Source organism: Adelges cooleyi, unplaced genomic scaffold (genome assembly GCF_023614345.1).
Source record: "Adelges cooleyi isolate 19-005CV unplaced genomic scaffold, UGA_ACOO_1.1 ACOO_flye_CR_arks_rails_tigmint_CR_PRNA_9, whole genome shotgun sequence".
Classification (NCBI taxonomy): domain Eukaryota; kingdom Metazoa; phylum Arthropoda; class Insecta; order Hemiptera; family Adelgidae; genus Adelges; species Adelges cooleyi.
Window position 1 is genome coordinate 5,536,988 of NW_026096579.1, and position 21,645 is coordinate 5,558,632.

Genomic DNA, 21,645 nt, shown 5'->3' on the forward strand with positions numbered 1-21,645 from the left:
CACACATGTGTGCTTGCCTACTTGTATTTGAACACACGTGCGTAAAGCGCGTTTTATACTGTACATTATGACCCACTGGCTGGTTGCACGCGAACCGGCATATAATAATAATACCTATGTGCATTCGCGTGTTGTCCTTTTTAACGATTTAAGAAGAACAACAAGCCACTCGGCTTTCGTTCGTTTTATTACTATTATAATTACATTTTTAATTTTCGTTTTGTTTTCGTTATGACAATAATATGCTCGCCTGCATCGTACCTAGCTGATTTACAACGTCCCTGCCGTGTACTGTAGTACCTACTTGCACACGATTGAGTTTATTGCCATATTGTGCGAATGTGTTTTAGCACGCCTGTTTTAAATGCGATTCCCAAAAGCGATAATGGTGTATAGTAAATGTGTAATTATTATTTACTGTCGCACGTGTCGATTCAAAACCATTTTAACTAATATTATACGCGTTAGTTTTAGAAAAAAAAACCGTGTTTAACCGTTATAATTAATCGGTTAGGTTAGGTCTACTTAGAAATTATCATACATTTTTGCTGTCCACTAAAAGTATAAAATTGTCCAAAATATACATGGAATATAACCAGCACAGCGAGGAGAAGCAAACTAAGGCCAGGGAGGGTCACAGGTCTTAAGTAATTATTATTACCGAAAGCGATAAAATCTCTTTCGAACAAACGCTCCGAATCCGTAAATGGTAGTAATGCAGCAAAAGTCCATAAAGCAATATTGTGGTAAAAATGATATTTTAGTATAGGTTGGAAACGATTAAGGTTGATCGTCCGTCTATAATAACTTGCTGTCGCTGATAGACACCCATTTATTGTAGTTAACAACATAATGGAAATATTTTTTGGATACCCGATGAATGTTTTTTTTTTTTTGCTTTTCCCATATAAAAATGTATTTTTAGTTTAAATAAAGAAGTTACAGATTACAGATTTTTATGAAAATCGTATATTTATTGCCTCACTCTACCTCGAATCTAATTATGGGACCTTAAAAACCTAAAAAGCAGAATACTAAGAAATTTCCCACCAGTATATGCAAATATGTTCAAAGGTTTTCCCACATGAATTTGATATGAATTAGACTATTTCCAACATTTTATAATTCGCTATAATATAAAGTTGAAAAATATGTAAACTTTTCGGGTGTTTTTCTAAAGTTTCAAGAGGACGGGGTGAAACTAAGTCACGACTTATAATCGATTTCTAAATTTCTCCGTTTCTATAGACAAACGTAATACCTAGCTAATAATGTAATTTAAAACTAGTGCAGTCGTTAAACATTTATCGTAGCTGCCAATTTTATCTTAAAATTGGCAACATTCAGAACGCGTTGAGTATAATTTCAAGGCGAACATAGAATTAATTTTCAATTGTTGTTCATTTTTAATAGTACCGCATTAAGTATAGAGTTGGTGGTAAGACAGAGACGGTATGGAAGTTACGAACAAATATATAATGAATTTTTTTAATTTCAGTTAGAACTGTAGTACGTAATTAGGATTTTTAATTACCTCTATAATGGCAGTATGTAAGAATAAGTCGGATAATACTGTACTAATTGAATTATGTATCATTGGGAAACTTTATAAATTCGAGGTTTCCCGTTTGACTCGTTAAAAACACTGTAGTCGACTTTAAAATTGAACCAAAAAATAACTACTAAGTTATAAAAGTACAAATGATTTGATTCCATTATAAAAAATATTGTTATACCGATACGTTTACTTTTCAAGTAGTTTTTTTGAAGTCTAACAATACTTTGTATTTTTTCTCCTTTAACTAACAATTATTATTACTATTTATGTATTCGCTCAACGTTCTCACCAGAACAATTAGAAAATAAAACAAATGTTTATACAAATATTGCTCCAGTACGTGTAAACATAAGGTCCGCGTAGCCTTGATAAGTATAATAGAATAATATAATTATGAATTATTAATAAACACACACATGTGATATCCTACTTATGCTATAAATCAACGTTTAAACAATTGTTTACGGGTGAATCGAATGGTTCTCTTAGAACAAATGTTTTAGAACTATAATTTATTAACGTGTCAAGTTAAAAAGTTTAGTCAATTTTACATTTTTTTTCTTTAAACATTAATTATTTTTATCATAAACCAAACTTCTCAGAATGTAAATTAACTTAATTATTATTTCCAAAGATTTCTGTATTTACATATATCACTTATATTACTCCACAGTAAAAAATGATTTGAGAAAAGACAAAAATTATTGGTCTTTCAAAAAAACCTTGAATTAATTCATAAAGTTAACATTCAACTGAATTTTAACATGTAATTGAATTAATAATACTTCATAAAACTTATCTTGTTTAACAAAGTTATTGTGAACCATAGTCTGTTCTTTCCATTATTATAAATTCACGTGTGCTTTTTTAAAAGGAAAAGTTTGTTTATTTTATATATTTTAATGCAAATAACATACACGTTTAGTAATGTAATAACCAATTAGTTTTTTAACCGTTATTTAATTATTTTTAGAGCATGATATTGACAAAAAATGTCATACAATAAAAACGTTTTATAAAATGTTGGTTTATTATTGTTAAAAATTTGGTTTCTTGTTGATTTGCTATCAAAATAACGTGTATTATGTTTTCTAATACGTTTAAATTATTTTTATTTTTTCGCTGTCTGTTAATTGATTTAAATTTTGATAAAAATGTCCGTTCTAAACGATGTACACTTGTTGAAGTAACTGTTTGGTACATACATTTAAAAAAATGACATATGACCTGCAGGCTGCATTGTATAATGTTGTATTTTTGAGAGAAATTTGTTTAATAAAAAGAAAATGACTAAATACGTTTACTGTCAATTTTCAACTGTTATTATCGACAACGTATGAATGATAAAATATGTCAAATCACAATGTCAGCACTGCTCACCACAATTTCAACGTATTGTGACTTCAGTGTTGTTTTTAACACGGTAATGTAAATTACTGTTTATGCAATTTTTTTTTTTATGTTATTTTGTACACATTGGGCATTGTTGTTTGTGATACTTGCACAATGTCAAAAACATTTTTTAGCTGTGCACTTGTCATTAGCCGAGTTCTTTTATGGAGTATAATATTATATATCAGAGGGCGGTGTCCCATAATAGACCAATAATATAATTGTACTATTTTTATAGGAAGAGACCGGTTGTAATTGTCCACTATCATAATAATGCTATCTACAATATGCGGTTGTCCTTTGAACAATGCACTTTGCGGCCATGCACCATGAGATAACGTCGAGGTCAATATACATCATATGCCGTGTCATACGATAAACAATTGCAGTAGTTGTTAGGACAAATTTCGCGTTAATACAATGTACTCTCTTAATTTTTTTCAAAACCGTTTTTTAAGTTCGATGCGGAGATGAAAAGTTATTGGTTTTTGGAATTTTTCTTTTTTCGAAATAAGTTTTTGTTGGGACTTAACGTCTGAAAATTAGACTATAGACAGATCTATAGTGCAGCTAAAAAATATACTTTTTTCTCAAAAATCTGTAATTAAAAATTTTTTTTTTATTAAAAAAAAGAATCAAAAAAGGGTGAGATACACATCAACCGTAAATAATTTCCAAATATTCGGATCAACTCTATTGGTAATATTGGGAAACACGGCAACGATTATAATATATTAGAATAGACCCTAATCGTATTTACCTTAATACTAAAAATACAATTTTAAACGCTTAAATAATGTTATTTTTTTTTTCGGTTAAAATACAAAATTAACAACAGACTGTACAATCTGTGGATCCAAGAATCCACCATTATTAACCAAGTATTTATGGTACATATTTTTTGTTCTCGTAGCTTAATAGCAATTTTAATATTAACTCATTAGTCTCTTATCGAACCTTTGTACAGTACAAGTTTTTCATGGTGTATTTTATTAATGCAATTTTATTGCACGGCTAAATATACAACTTAATTAACACGGGCGAGGTCAACGAGGCCTTGGCGTGGCCTAATGCTCGAGTTTACCCTTAATGTAGTTAAGAGCCACCGGAAATTAGTTGCCGTAATTGCCCTCGGCGATGGTCTTGGTTTTAATACAATTAGCAATTATATTTATGTTATTTAACCTAACCTAGTCCAACTAATGTAATGTTGATACTTCTCTACAGGCAAACTCAAGTTCTGTCGCCCCCAAATTGTTTATAAAAGAATTATTTTTTATAACTAATATTTGTTTATACAAAAAAAAAAAAAATAAACAAATTCTGTGTACATTATATTTATTAATAAATAGTGTACAATTGGTTAGATATTTAGTACCTATAAATACATATTTTATAGACTGGTAGACTTCACATAAGTATGTATTCGTAAAAACAAAATTTTAAAATAGTTGTAATGACAAAACAAAGCAATAAAAAACATAATAATAAAAATTAACTTTTCGTGTTTTTTTGCAAAATGAGATATAACTTCATCTAGGTGCATAATAACTCCCAATTCCTTCTCGATTGAGATCATTGCAAAACCTACTGAATGATCTTGTGACATTTATGACCGTAGATAATTTTTAATTATTTTCAATTTTTTAAAGCCTCTTTCCGCTGTCACAGGAAGTGTTAAGCAAATTCTTTAAGCGATAAAAGTAATGGGAAACAGTTCAACTAACTGGGTTTTGCAAATATATCCTAAACAAAATTGTGGATTTGTTTCTGTAGCACTGAATCATCGTGTAATTCGACTACATTAATGTCAGAATTTAAACCGTCGTCGGATGTAAGTGAAAGTTGTAGATCTTTTCAATGAGTCATAAGTTCGACAGCATTTTGTATTTTAGAAATGTTATAAAGATATAAAAACAAGTTTGCATGCTCAGAAAGATACTAAAAATATTATGTAAAGACAGACGTAGAGTGTTGAAAATATTTTATTGGTAACTACATTAAACAATTATTAGAAGTTTCTTTTTGAATATTTGTCTGAATAAAAAAACCCAATTTTACTAATTATTTTAATTTTTTAATAACTATTTGACTTTTTATTAAAATAATTCATAACAAATTAATTTAAACAAAAATTATAATTTGGTTTTTGTTAAATTAGAAACAAAAACGTTTCTCTACCTTTTCAAATTTGAATTTTTTATTAAAACATCAAATATTTTTTAAAATTAAAATCATTTTAATAATTGGAAGACACATAGGAAGAAGGGTAGAAGTCCATTTTTTCAATTTTGAGATAATGACACTATTTAATGGTACATTGGGCTAGTATTAAATGTTGAAATCCATTTGATGTAAAAGAGGTAATAGTGGGGCCAACTTAGCGCTATAAAACGGTTGACATATAGATTTATAAGCGCAAACTAACTTTGTTTTTTGCTGACAAATTGTCATAATTGGACTACTACTCTTCTTTCCCTATGCCCTTCAATTTTAGATTGAGAAATTGATTATTTAATTTTTTTTTAGTTGCTACAGATCTAATTTAATGCCTTTGACTAGATATACATGTCAAACTTAATGATATTATCAATACAAGAGTGTAGTTGTTGTTAATATAATCAATTTAAGTAATAATTTTAACACGTCATGCACAACTTTTATATCGATTTAAAAATAGCCCATTGTGATTACGATATATTATGTTCGTGACGAAATTAACAATAGCTGTGTTGAGGAAATTAAAAAAAAAAAATTAGCTACTAATAATATTAAGTATACTAATAATAACGAGTAGTTATAACCCGTCAAGTTCATCTTGAGACCGCTGTGACGTCACAACTCACAAGTGAAAAGTCAGGGGTTCTAAAACTCGGTGTAAATCTTACATGTAAATTAAGCAACTTTATTGTTAATTATACATTGTGCTTGTGTTCAAGTTTTTTAAATATTTTTTTTACACGCGAAATAAATAAAATTTGTAAAATAATAACAATTTTGTGTTAGTAGTTCCTTGCTGACCTCTGGTAATTTGAAAACCTAACGGTCGTTCCAGCTAAAGATTAACTGGATGCACCTACTGATTACTGGTTATACCTACTTAAATAACATAATATGCAATACACAATACACTGTGATCGGCTTTGGTCATCTGGACTTCTGGAAATCTGTCTGCTATAAATTTTGGCTCCTGGCTAATCATGTAGTTCAAACCTCACCACTATACGTTAACGATGCTATAAATTATATCAGTCAGATGGCCTTGCTTTTCTTTAACTACACATTGTATACTATAGAAGTTGCTGGCACGAAGAAAGTAAAAAAAAAATAATAATAATAAATTCAAACCTTAGATACAAAAGGCTAGTACCTAGTATATGTAAAACATACCTATGGCAGCATTACTTCTTTACAAGAGGCGTGTCGACAATAAGTAGCCCGTTGGGGTTACATTCATATAAATTATTGTGTATTGACAATACTACTGTAATATATATTACTAATTAATTTCCTGTTTACGCACAAAGGTTTTTGAAACTATATTAAAATAATAATCATTGTTAACCATACTGAGCACGTTATTAAATAGGTACGCACCTGCTAAGCGTGTTACTTACGTAATCAAAAGTTGGATCGAAAAAACAAAAACAATTTTTAAAAATTCTTTTTTTTATTATTATAAATAAAAAACGCTGAAAACTAAAAGAATTGACATATTAACGGGTTTCAAAAGGTTACTGGATGGTAACCAAAGTGCTATAGTTAGTATGCGGCCATGGTAATCACGACTTATAACCCGATAGGTCGAATTTAAACAGTAACCATAATGGTCACCTATACATAATATTATGTACCCGGTATCTAGTAAAATCCATTTGATTTCACGTCTAAGATCCTGTCGTTTTGAAGTAATTAAATAATTCAAAACAGTACCTCACAAAATAATGAACCTAGATTAGTAAACATTTTTTTCTCTAAATCAGGTAGACTACAAGTTTTAGAATAGAATGGGTTTAAAAATAGTTAAAAAATTCGAATGACAAAAAACGGAACTTGGTTAGTATTGTAGTGTCTTTAGTTACTACTAACCAATAAAGCTGGACCCTTTTGACCTGATAAGTGATATAATTTTGTTCTCCATTAACAATTAACATTCTTATCACTATTCATTCTCTTATCAGCCGGTTTGCTCTTATCAATTTGCGTTCTTATCACATCCTATCTCTTATGACGCCGTATTGCTTTTTCGGGGTTAAAATCGAAAAAACATGTTCTATATTAAATCCCAGTTTGGCTTACTAAAGAGCTTAGGATCTAAATCTAAGTAAACTTTGTTGTGTTTGAAGTAACTGTAATACTTAAGCTGTAAAACATGATACATTAAATGTTTTTAATGTTTGTTAATGCATTAAAACCTACTTTATTTAAACATAATTTTTTCGTTGCCAATCTATAAGTAATAAATAAATTAAATTATGTTTTAAATGACGATTAAAATCAACTAAATATTTATAAGTACATTTATCATTTGACCTATCTCACATAGCTTATGTTGCAGGCTATTAAATAGAGAAAAAGAACAGACAATTTTAATAGTATGGCTATTTAATTGTATGAATAATAAAATTGGGGTACTGAGTTAATTTAACATAAGACAATAGTTTTTGATAATAAATACAATTGTATGTATACTCGTATATATATATATTTTTTTTGGTAACTTGCTGTACCACTTTTATAATACATTTACCTAACTATTAAAATGTTAAACGTCAATTTACATATTATACTTGAAATTCTTATTAAACTATGAATCATTAACTTCGAGTGAATAATAATTTTGTTAAATAACCAGTTTCGAATAGCGACTGGTCAAGTTAATTATATTAAAGTAAAGGTGAGAACTACTACTAATAAATCGTTATAGTTTTATTCAGTTACCTGTTTCGAAAAACAACATTACCTAATTATTATAAATTCCAAAACAAAATAAATTGTGGACATTTTTCCATTAAAATTTTCATTTAATAAAATGTATTTTAATTTAAATGAAAAATGTAAAACATTAAAGACGTGGTAAATCTAATTAATTCCAAATTAGCTATAAGTTAATTTAACGTCATACTAGTATAAATTAGTTATGCGCTCAACATTGTTGATTGGGTTCTAAGAACAAAAAATAAAAAATAGGAAGCTCGGTAAGGTTAAATTATGTAGATTCAGGAACTGTATTAAAATATTGTAAGACAATATAAATTCATAAATTTTTAAATAAATAACTACACAGTTAAAGTTATTCTAAAGAAAAAAACGGTGATCTTCCTATTTAAATTTATATTCTGGCAACACTTATAGTATGTATAAGGTAAACAATTGTATGTAAATGTTAGAATGTATACACAGCTTAAAAAAATATCATTTCGAAAAATGTTTTAAACAAATTTATCTAAGATTAATTTTTTATTAAATAAATACTACACAACATATATTTTATTTACCGAGTTAAGAATATTTGTCTACACTCTATAAACACATTATTAGTCAAATTATCTATCAATGGTTATCAATTTTATTTAAATTTTTCGAAATCTGTTTTTAAGGTCGACTGTACCGTTTGGTACAGTTAAATTTGTAGAATTATACTAAAATTTATCAGATATCAATTAAATATTTTAGGACACGCCTTAACGGAAAAATATATCTTATTTAATATACTATTTGAAATATTATTTAAAGATGCTTTTTAATTGTTATTAATTATTATCTTTATTTTCAGATGGCGAGGGAGTGTCTATAAATTAGTATGGCGAGAGTTGGCAGCATATTTTTTTGTATACTTTGCCATAAACCTAGCTTACAGGTTTGCGTTCACTGAAACGCAACAAAAGTATGTGTTAACACGATTATATTAGTTAATAATAATAATTATGCATGCAGACGAAGTATTAGTATTTAGATGTTATGAACTAAAAGAGCTCATCAAAAAAAAAACCCAGGGTTGGTCTGGGCCCTGGGGCATTTGAGTAGTTTCCGAGTCAGAGGTGATCCACTGGTCTAGAAATAATAATACATTTAGTTTAATAAAAAAATGTTTAATGGGTTTAAAAGTAAGGAAGTCACTCACAATGGCAATGGTCTACTGTATTATTATTATTGATCTAGTCAGTAGTCTAGTGCTGATAGAAAAAAAACACATACAACCGTTGATGGCCAACAACTACCGAATTGATAAAAAGAAATCTTACCGATTTAGTTGGAATAACAATTAGTATAATTACATAGCCGTACACCTAAACGGAAGACCGTTCAATGTCAATAATTTGGACATACCTCACTGTATTCATAGTTCTGCGTTCAAAAAATATTTAAACTGAGTTCAACGTATAATTATTATAGTTCAACGTTTTGCATAACACTTATAAGTAAGATTAAAATTCGTCCCGTTGTTGACCAATAATAAGAGTTAGGAAGGGGTAATAAGATATGAAGGGTGATAAGTGATAATAAGGGGTGATAAGAAATAAGGAGGAGTGATAATTACTTAAGAGTCGGTGGGCGCCTTTAAATGTATTCAAGATGCATAATATGGTTCTTCTAGAAGAGGAGGAAATTTTATATTTATTTCGACCGTGTGACAATATTGCCATTCGTTTTGGTAAATATCATCGTTTCGGCGGTACTTTGACATTGTTTTTTCACAGGTTATTCATCAAAGTCCGCAGTTATTTGGCCGGTCATTCGGCAAGTGTCCCGTTGACGTTTGCCATGAGCTTTTACGTGGGTCTGGTTGTGAAACGATGGTGGGAACAGTATAGACTACTTCCGTGGCCGGACACGTTGGCTTTGTTCGTGAGCGCTGCTATCCCAGGAACTACAGTAAGTATAATACACTATAAACTAACAAAATTAAATACGAATACGACTTATGATCAGCTAATTTTTCTGTCTTTTATCAATTACCTAATGTCAGCGGTTTCTCTTATAAATAATTTCTTATCAGTCGATTCTCTTATCAAACATTTCCTATCAGTTTTTCGAGGAATTATCAGTATTCCTTTATTACCATTCCATCAACACCTCTTACCACTATCTTATCCACGTTCTTCCTCTCCACTCCTATTTTTGGTATAAATAGGGTTATGCTGATTTTTGGCAGAATCTCCACCATAAAACGAAACAAAAAAAAAGTTGTTGACCCTTCTAAAGGAAGAGTTTTTGGGCATTTTTGTGGTTTGTCAACGTTTATCGTTGATACTTTAACTAAGGAATTCCCATAGAAATTTGTAGTTAAAGCGTGAATTCAATTATTGTAAGTTAAAAATATATGAATTTTTTTCGGTCTAAATACTCGCTTTATGAAGAAATCAGTTCAACAGCTTAGAACACAAAAAAAATGGTAAAAATAATATCTGCTCAGCTCCGCACCGAAGCTAAAAGCAATTGGTATTATTTTCATTAAAGGAACTAATTTCATGAACTCATTCCCTCACAACACTGTAATAATGAGTGTTATACCATGTGTATATTAGGCGTTGATGTCAAGTCACAAGTGATATTACATTATACATTGTACCGTTTAACCAATCAAATCGCATATTATGAATTATGTAGACATAATATTTATATTATTACAATGACAATATTCGAATAGGAAGTACCCTTGTGATCCTGCTAAATGCCAGTCGGGTCCGCAACAGGCGAGTAATAGTAAAACATCCTTATTGGCAACACTGAGAAGGCCGTTTAGCAATACAGTGTGATTCAAAGTAACGCACTCAACATTATTTAAAATAACTGCAATTTTTTAGTTTTTCTTTTTGAAAAAAATGTTCGTTTATGTTATTTTACAATTTTATGAAATCACCAAATATTTACATTTTTTCGCTATTTTACAGATTTCTGTCAAAATTTTAAATGTATACTTTATATTATTAATTAACTTTTTAAATTAAGAATAATTTGTTTTAAACCAGTTTTGAATAATTTGTACTTTTAAAAAGTTATTAGAAATCTTTACCATTTAAGTTCAAAAGACGATAAAACTATAGGATTTACCAATAAAAAATGACAACTTTTATAACTGTTAAATTACATTTAATAAAAACACGTCTCCATATGGGAAATTGCAATTTTATTTAGAGAAAATGATTGTCTGCGTTAAATGGATCCCCCTGTATATTGGAAATTCTGGGACAGGGCCAATGTTATCTGCCGTGCGTATAATATAATTCACTTAAATAAATATGTGTTATTAAATAAATCTACCTAAAACGGATAGGCATGTTCGACATTTTAAACACTTCCTTAGTCGCCAAACGACATTCCAAAAATACACACAGCGATTAGTTGGCCTAGTCGTGTCAATGAAACACAATATTCATATGAAGCGAATTATGTTGTTGATATTATGCTTCTGCCAAATGATTACATAATTATTGCATAGTTTTAATTATTTGTTTATTTAATTTTATTTCAAAGTTATGATATTGTTTTTTTTCCGAATTGTTAGGTAGCGAAAAGGTTTTTACGATTTTCTGGCTTTACTTTACCGCCTAAACTCTGGAAACAGTTTCCATCTTATTTGGCTTAATCATTTTTTTAACGAGATTCGCACCCGATTTATTATATAACATTATAGAACTAAAAAATCCAAAGTTAATTTAATGTAGTGTGGTTTTATCAATAGTTTATTTTTGTCGTTCAAGAGTAACACGAGTCTGAAAGTCTTAGTTTGGGGTTCAGAAACGATTTTTGGATTTTTCGGTTTAAAAGGTAAAAAAGTGTTTTAAAAATTGTTTTCTGATCCACTTTTTGTACATTTTTTACTCAAAAATAGGTATACTAAAAAAGTTGTACTATACGTGTCATATGTGCAAATTTATAATTTTTTTTTTTTTCGAATAACAGTAATGTGTACAACACTGAACTGAGTTTTAACCAAATGCTATCAATGTAAAAAAATAATACCGGAATTCAATGTTTATTTGTATCGACTCAGAATTCCCCCCCCCCCCCAACAACAGTGTTTCCAAAATCATGGAATCAAAAGAGCATTATTCTGAAACGATGTCTACACTGCAAATTGAAATTTTACATAGGCTTATCAATTACAAATTATTATCGTACGTAATATGCATACAGTTTATTGTATCACAATATATGACTGCACTGATTTTGGGGGGGGGGGGGAAGTGAGCCCCTGAAAAGACCTAGCCTTCTGGTATTATTATCATTTATAGTATTTGCTTTAACATTGTATATTAACGGAGGTTTATACCGTCTTATTGCAGGACGAAAGAGGGCGATTAATGAGGAGGAACATAGTGAGATACGCCGTATTGGCCTATGTGATCACATTGAAACATGTAAGCATCAGAGTGAAAAAACGATTTCCAACACTGCAACACATCGTCGACGCCGGTGAGTAACGCACCATATCAAGTGCCTAGTCTGTATTGCCGATTTAACCGGTACCGTTCTTCGGAGGGAAAATTCGCCGCGTCGCGTTGGCAACAATGAATTAGAACGGTACGGGTTAAACATAAAAAAAAAACAAATCATCCCATTATAAAAATTTGATCACACACCAAACACCACCGTTGAATGAAATTTTAACATAAATAGTTAACTAAATGGCAAAATATGTAATTTCATAAACGTGCATTACATTACCGATATCGTATAAACTATTCCAATGGATTTCGCGCAATCTTCATATTATACTAAAAGTGTATTAAGTCAGCTGACAAGGTACGACCGGTTTTCCTAATTTATATATACATATATAATTTTGCCAATGTCCGACCCAGTAACCCGTCGGCTTCGAATTTAATATTCAAAGAATGCCCCACTACACAAATACAAAAAAATCATTCAACTCGTGTACTTTTTTTACAATCCATCAATTTTAATAGCCGTTTAAATATGTTATTATCATCATAATATTATATCGAACGAGAGCGAACCGACTCGGCCACATAGCAGTAATGGATATAATACATTATTTTTTTCAAACACCAAAATTTCATTGCTGTTTGACCGACGGATGTTTTACATTTTTTTTTTAAACAACACAATACCGTCTGTCCTATATACATATATAATACAAACTATAATATAGTACACGCGGTATATTATTATACTGTTGTTTGTGTATACTCGCAAGGCTGAACGACCTTTCGGCGACCATACGAGTTACGATTCAATTAGTTTGGACAATATGATATTGTTATACTTCCCACCCATCCCAATTTTTTAATTTTTACAAATCATTCGATTTATTCGTTTCGGTCTGTGGACGAAATTCACGTGTACGATTACTATAAACAAAACAATTTTAATCCGGTTTTACCTGACCTTAGGACACTGCCGAGTTCGTTGATTTCTATTTGACGTCATGTTCGATTCGTCTCATTAGATCTTCTAAATAATATTCTAGGCGTAACAGACGTGCCGATTATTATTTCTCGGTTGTATATTTTCCAGTTTTTATCACTGGCCAACACGATTTTTCGCCTTATATAGTTCATTTTTTTTTTAAGCATTAGCAATTTTAAACGATCATCTCGATTGAAAAATTCCTCATACGTTTGCAGTTTGCTCCATTTGTTTACACTTCACGTTTATCTTGAGCCCGAAGTGACGTCACACATTATCGTGACCACAAGTCAGGGAAAAAACAGTGTTGCCAATACGCTAAAACTTTTTAAACCTGTAACGGTCGCTAGGGCTCAAGATGAACTTGGTGGGTTTAATCCCATCTCATTCTGAATAGTGTACTTGTTATGAATTCTTGTATACTCTAAAAAAAAAATTTTAGTACAACATGGAATAGGGTGCTTCCAAAAAAATCATAACCCGGTTAACGCATAAACATTTATTTTTATGTCCAATGAAATTTAAAATTAATCGCTCAGTGACGTTTGTCGAAAGGAGTTAAACGACATAAATTATGTTATAAATTTCTTCCAACAATAGAATGGTGGTGAAATCTATTCGAATTGAATCTATATTTGTGGTTTTGTGGTATTTAGTTGTACGGGACATATACACATTATATTTGTGGTAAAAACTAATAGCTCGTACTATTTTCATCAGCTCTTTTCTAAAACAGCCACTGTCTTAACAAATCAATTTTGATTATTCGAAAGCAAATAATTTTCTAAGCAAATCCGTTTGTAGAATCAATTTTTTTTTTGTATAAATTTGAATTTAACACGGTTTAAATCGAACTATTCAAAAGGTACTAGTCAGATAACAGATAATTAGTCATTTATTTATAATATCAGGATATAAACGTTATCAAGAGAGACTAAGGCGTTCTAACCTCCTGAAAGTAGATTTTCCCTAGCTCTGCACTCGAGTCGAAAATTATGTTACAAAATTAATTAAAATTTTTTTTTTACTTGTGTATATTTTTTTAGTATTTGGGGGCGAAACGGGTATTTTAATGTTAGTCTTCAACTGCAATTATTTTAGAAAATCAATTTTACAAGCCCTGAACAAAGAGTATTACAACCAGAGGTGGGCGTCGATACTATTTGTCTTTTTCGGTTTCAAGATACTTTATGTATCAATATTAAAATTTGTTGATAGAGTGATGCATGATTTTTTTTATTTCGATACGTGTGTCATGTGTCAATATTATACTTTACACACCCAAATTCTAAAATAAAAATTTCATCTGTACATTTTTTGTGCAAAATTAATTTTTTCTGATATTTGTACACTTTAATTCGAGGTGACAAATTACACTTCATAATTAACGAGTAAATTGCATAATGGATACGTAATACTTTTATATGTATCAATCAAAATCAAAATCGGTTAAATTGTTTCCCAGAAGGATAGATAAATTGGATCATGAACATGTCTTATGATCAGCTGATGTCCCGTCTCTTATCAGCTGATTTTCTTATCAGTAACCCGGGAACGATTTCCTCTTTTCGCCATCCCATCCCTACCTCTTTCATACATAACACTGGCCCATCCCTTTGTGTCACAAAAGCGTCATGTAAATTTTCGACAGCCATAAGACATATTATTCATGTCAATTGATTTAAAATGTGATACTTGATGTATAATATATTTGTATGTATCAGAGTGTTTTATTGATATTGAAAATCGTCGATACACGCCCGCCTCTGGTGTCAACACTATTTGCCAGTTTTCAAGTAGATCCTTATCATCAGCATAATAGTACTAATAATAATAGTACTATCGTTATCCTCGAATCTCTTTTCCACGACATACCTTCACATCTAATTCGATCCGGATGTGTTCCACTTGAACTGCGGTAAGGCTGTATTGATAGTTGGGACCAATATTGGTGGGAAGGTGGCGTGACGGAGAGCGTATAACACAAACTTGGGCCCGACACAGGTCTGATGTTGGAGAGCGAAAAAAAAATCGTGGAGATGATGGACGAGAGAAGCCCAATGTCCAAGTACTGGATGCCGTTAGTGTGGGCGACCAACATCATAAACCGAGCCCGCAGAGAGTCACTCATATCCAGCGACCAGGTGGTCCAAACGCTCCTCGTTGAGCTGTCTGACATCAGGCGTAGACTCGGCTCTTTGATCAGCTATGACACTGTCTGCGTACCACTCGTCTACACACAGGTCAGCATTTTGCCAATACCCTATACCGACTATGTATTTAGTGTATTCTTTTCTTGTTTCGTATTTTGTATTATCCATTTCATTAACTATACACATTATTATTTCCTCTGGAACTTGCCGATTCGCAATCTATTACCTAAAAGCTACAATTATAAAATTTGTTAAAACCAAAGTTATCATAGAGGTTATTTTTAAAAAAATATATCACAGCCCAACGAAAATGTTTTTTTCACACTGTAGATAAACAAAGTTAAAAAAATATATATAATAAACTATTATATAAATATATTCATAATTCCCTATTACTACTCTTTATAGACACACCTCAACTCTAAACAGTGGACATTTTTCAGCTAGCCGATGTTTTTTAATTTATTATTTCAGTATTTTGTACTCATTGCATACTTTTAAGGAAATATTTAAATGTTTTTAAATTTTTTTTAAGAAAAAATATTTAAATAAAATGTCACTCTATAAAAAATTTTAAAAATAATTTATGCATTATTCTATTGTATTAATGTTACATGCAACTTAAGTCGGGCATTATTAAAAAATAATATTTTTCATTGTTTATTCTAAAAAACTTTTAATTAAATTAAATTAGTAAACACGAATTACGGCAAGTTCCATGTGAAAATATTTTTAAAACAATAATAATTTTCATCAGTAACTCAACTGCCTGATTAATGACCTAACCCAACTTTTTTACGGTCGTTATTTAATATTAAAAAAATATTGCAAACGTAGATTTTATTGTGTGTTGATTTCTTGGTGTGACAAAACAGCTCTTGTTGACATTCTTTTATATAGCTTTGAATAAAAAAAAACTAACCTGGCGCTTAAGCTTTGCATGTGCATGTGAAACACTAACTTGTATATAAATATATTAATTGTATATGTTTTTTAAACCTGTATACGTTACTCATACCGGCTATATATTTATATTATACTTATACAATAATCTTTTTTTTTCTATAATAATAATAAAAAGCATAACGGTAAGTCAAAGTTATTATAATAATAATAATAAAATTATAAGTACACAACTGCATACAAAAATGTATACTTGAATGAACGACCCGCCGAATCGAGCGTGTTGGTGTCCGACAGTGTAATAATAATTATTGCTATATTATAATAATATTATTATTAAGTTTAAGCCTCCGGCCTTAACTCGTACAGGTAATATATAAAAATACCTTGGCATTATTTTATAATGTCTATACCACATACCGAGCCGGTCGGTTCGATACTTCTTAAGCGACCTGGCATGTGTGTTAAGTGCCAAGAGATTTGCTTATATACATATATAAATATATTTTTTATCGGTTCCCGTTGTGCACAATATAACATACATACACACACGAAACCGATTATAATGATGATTTTTTTTAAATACCGATTTATAAATTTAACAACAATAATCGTCGCTCCAATAACTTTGTACATATTAATGTTTTATTCCATAACGACGACGACGATAATAATAATAATATATTTTTTACCGCATTTATATTAAATACTGTATAAATACACGTATAATAAAATATTAAACGTAAACTTATACGTGTATGATGTTACGATGGACGAACCCGTGTAACATTTTTTTTAAAACAAATTTTACCGAGGTGAACGTTATTTTTATTTTTTAATTGCACGGTGGGTAAAGTCACCTGTCACGAGTTGTGTCAGGCATGCAAACGCCAAAGAGACAATAATCATATCCCCCTTTTTATTTACATACCTTTCCTCCTTCTCTCCCCGCCAATTCTTATCAAAACTTTAAAGTACGTTAATTGATATCGACAAGACAACAACGACTACGCCAAAAAATCACACCGGATCCATTGTCGAGATTTGGGTATTGTCGAAATGTTCGATTGTTTAAATGAAATTTAAATTAATAGCATTTAGTAATAGTCGAATAATTGGTATATATGGCTAATAAACCTAGTTGTCGAAGCCTTAACTTGATAAAATTATCAAACGAAATTTTCCGTCAACCAGACAATACCTAATAATAATTATTATTATTGTACAATGTCGGTTGTCTTCAAAATTCATATAATTATTATTACTATTTTTGTTTTTTTTTTGCGTCACAGCCACAAACGAATATCATGGCGTTTCCAATTGTTTTTTTTTTCTAATACCTATGAATGTGTGTGAATCCATATACAGGGTGATCCATTCGGCGGTCTTGCGTATCTTAGATAACGAGTGCCATAATATTTGATATCACTTAAAGTAATCACAATTTTGTAATTTTTTCTATTTAAATAAATGTTTGTTTATTTTATTAATAATTATAATATTCATTTTATATAACTATTAAACAAATTTCATATTTCTACATGTATATTTTTCAGAGGTTTATTGACTTTTGAAATTGAAACTGTAACTTAAATATTTACTTAATTTTACAATAATTTGCCTAAACGTTTCCAGCGGTCGATAACCAGTTTTGAATAATAATTACTTTTAATGTTAAAATAATTATTCAAAACTGGTTATCATAAAAAAAATTTAACATTGTTTAATACTGTAAAACAACATTGATTACAAAAATAACAAAAAAAAAAAATAAAATACAAAATTATAATATTGTTATTTAAAGAAAATGAGCGTCTTACGTTAAATGGATTACCCTGTATATAGATATAGAGATATACAGAAGTATGGATGGACGGCTAGCTGTTTTATAATTTTCCCGGTTACGTTGTGTTTGTATATTATTATTATTATATGCGTGTGCGCGGCCATTTACTGTGCGGCAATTGCAAACGTACACGTAATCTAATTGCAGAGAGAAAGTGTACCGCAACTATAAATGAGAAAGAGAGAGAGAGAGAGAGAGAAATTATAAGCATAATATAAACGTATGTTTACAATCTGTATATGTTCCTCCAATCGCAATTAATCGATGCTATTTTTGTACTCGTATTATGATATTTTTATCAGTTTTTTTTTTAGTTTCTCCGAGCAAGTCTTAACAACAATTATCTTGCTGATCTCGAATCGCGTGTATTCGTAATAGTTGTATAATTTTTAATTTAGATCATAATTATAGGCTCGATATAACTGTTCTAAGTCCGAACTGATGCATGCTAAGTAGACTTTTCTATCCGGAAATAATTTATTTTAAATGGAGACAAATCTACCGAATCAAAGACGGAAGTTCAGCTGTTTTTATTTTGATTGCAACCCGCGTGCGTTCAACGAGTCAAAAAGCATCGAACCAAAAACCCCGAATAAGTTAAAAACAAACTATGACCTATATGTCAATTGAAAATGTCATTAACTTTATCGATAATAGTTAACAAGTTGTAACAAGTGGAAAGCATTGAAAAGACGAAGACAAATAAGGCCCCTTTAAAAATAAATAAATTATCGACTATAGTCCAACTATATATGTAATATACAATATATTATCAGTATATCTATGAAAGTTCAAATTTGCATATAAACCAATATAATTAAAATTGAGTTAAATAAATTCAACAATATCAGTTAATCAATTTTAATGAGCTCAACAACCACGAACGGACCTGGGCAATTTTCATTTAATAATACTGTTCTGAATAATAAATTATTCGAAAATTATTTCACACATTTTCCGGTTAGGAAACGAACAATTTTGCGAGAAATAAGAGAAAACTGGTAATTATCTGATTTTCCAACAGGTGTAGTAGTCAATCCACATAAGTAGGTACCTCAGATGTAATTCTTAAAAAGTGTTCTCTTCTAGTTATTCTGTATTAACAGCGTGTCCTATCTCTTCATTCGTACCATCGATCATCTTACAATCACAATGATACTACAGTACATCTTTTCAGCCGACTTCTCCTTATCAGTTACCGTTCTTATTACAATATTAATCTTATCGCAGACCAACCAAAAGTGGTTAAACCGTGTCCTTATTAGTCGATTTTATTTTGTATTTTCCTCGTTGTTTCGTGTGTCACGTGCGGCGGGGTTTCGATGTACAATAACATGTTCTACTTCTGTGCCCCGGTCTGCTGTAAACCGAACGCGTTAAAACCCTCGGAGAGTAGAAAAAAATATACAATTTTTTTCCTTGTTTTTTTTTTTAAATACCCGGGCGCAGGTCTGATGATGAAGAGCGAAAAGGAAATACTGGAACTGATCGAGGTGAAAACCCCGATGACCAACTACTGGATCCCGTTGACTTGGGCCACCAACATCATAAACCGGGCCAGACGCGAGAAACTGATATCCAGCGACCAAATGGTCCAGACGATCCTGTTGGAGATGTCCGACATTAGGTACAGACTGGGATCGTTGATCGGCTACGATAGCGTCAACATACCGATACTCTACTCTCAGGTCGGTATTTATACAATATATACATACATACACAGCGCAGCGTACACGCCCGTGTTGTTTCCATGTTTGTTTATATATGTATACGATACAGGTTCATGCATTACAATGATACTAATACATTATATTAGTAGGTATTACAATATATTCGAGTAGTGGTTTGTAATGTTTTATACCAGTCTTTAGACAGACGCTCTCGAGCATGCTTGTTCTTCGTGATGTACCACACTTAAACAATAATATTTCACGCATTAACCGCACGTTATAACCATTATTTTTCATTGTTATCATGATAAACGTAACACAGAATACCACGTTGTATACTCCGGGGTACGGTGTAGAGCAGCTATAATAATAATAATAATAATAAATACAAGTCTGGTTGATTTTTGACAGTAGTACTGGTACTACAGTACCAGCTTGCATAAAGATCACGTTTCAATGTGGAATCGCATTATTATTATTTAAATTTAAAAAAACCAGCACAGTCAGACGGGAAGGTCACAGGTTTACAGGAATAATTGAAAGTGATAAAATCACTTTCAAAATAAACGTTTCGATGCGAATCTGTGGACGGCAGAAATATTAAAATGTCGATAAAAACTATTGTAAAGGCAAAAATGTGTTAATCGTCGCCGAGCGTCAAGGTATTGGTTTTACAATGATTTACTACTCGGCCGGCATGTCTATAGATCACAAATTGTTGCATCTAGATGGTACCTCGGAAGGCTGAAAGTTATATTTTAATGATTTCGTTTTTTTATATTAAGCACAGTATGTTGTTCCAAAATACTGTAGCATTGTCGTGTGAATGTAACAGTGTCGTGGTGTTGCAATTTATCAAATCAAAAATAAAGTCTTAAGATTTGTACTGAGATAAATAAATGAAAAAATAGATTTTCTCGTCATGGAAATTGATAATAATATGGTATTACATTTTTTTCTTGGTAAATCATAAGATAATAGATAACCTATTAATTTTCATTTTTTTTTTCCGGTAAAATAATATTCACACAAATGATTTGTTACCATCTTGTACAAAAAAAATACCTGGAGTTTTTCAAATAAGACCAAAACCGCATGTACCTATTTATGAATTGGACACTATTTTCCCTTTTTTTTTATATAAGATACACCACAATAGTTTTAAGACTAATTTTATTTAACGACAGCAAATTATCCTTAAATCATTTTTGTTACACATTTACTATACATAAATGCCTTCTAACTCTATGGACCAGTGAAATCGGTCGACTAAGTTATTCAAAGCATGTTGGAAGTCTGCCGAGTTGTTGCTGTACAAATTACGTCCCTTCGAGTTAATTTTCAACTGTCGATTTTTTTCTACAATATCATCAAACGGTAAACGTGTTAACTCTAGTAATGACTGTACAATTTTCTAGAAAAATTCAATACGTTAGAATATTTTTAAAATTTTTGTCATACGAGACCTCGACATTAGCGATTTAGAATATTGTCATTGACACATATCGATAATGGTAACTAATAACAATAATAAAAACGTTCGTCGTCGGTGTAAAGCTAATATATGGGCATTGTCGCATGTAAAATATAAACTTGTACCTAAAGCCATAAAATAGCCGTGCAAACTTGGGCGATATTACGTTTAATTTATGTAAGTTGTGACCTAAAATTATTATTAAGTCGTGCGAGTAAAAAAAAAAATATTACAAAAAAAAAAAAGAGGAGTAGTTTGACCATATAAAGATG

At 30.5% G+C, this 21,645-nt stretch overlaps 1 protein-coding gene across 3 annotated transcripts in view; it reads left to right on the forward strand.

The window, feature by feature from the left end:
• LOC126847012 (bestrophin-4) overlaps positions 1 to 21,645 on the forward strand; it is a 46,573-nt gene that overhangs the window by 5,356 nt on the left and 19,572 nt on the right. Inside the window, exons 2-5 of one of the 3 annotated variants that reach the window (XM_050586946.1) lie at positions 8,727 to 8,837; positions 9,652 to 9,826; positions 12,238 to 12,370; positions 19,679 to 19,917. In XM_050586946.1, the coding sequence (XP_050442903.1) occupies positions 8,727 to 8,837; positions 9,652 to 9,826; positions 12,238 to 12,370; positions 19,679 to 19,917 (658 nt within the window). Of the gene's footprint in view, positions 1 to 8,726; positions 8,838 to 9,651; positions 9,827 to 12,237; positions 12,371 to 15,331; positions 15,571 to 19,678; positions 19,918 to 21,645 lie in introns of all 3 variants that reach the window. The other 2 variants (XM_050586945.1, XM_050586948.1) reach the window with 2 other exon arrangements.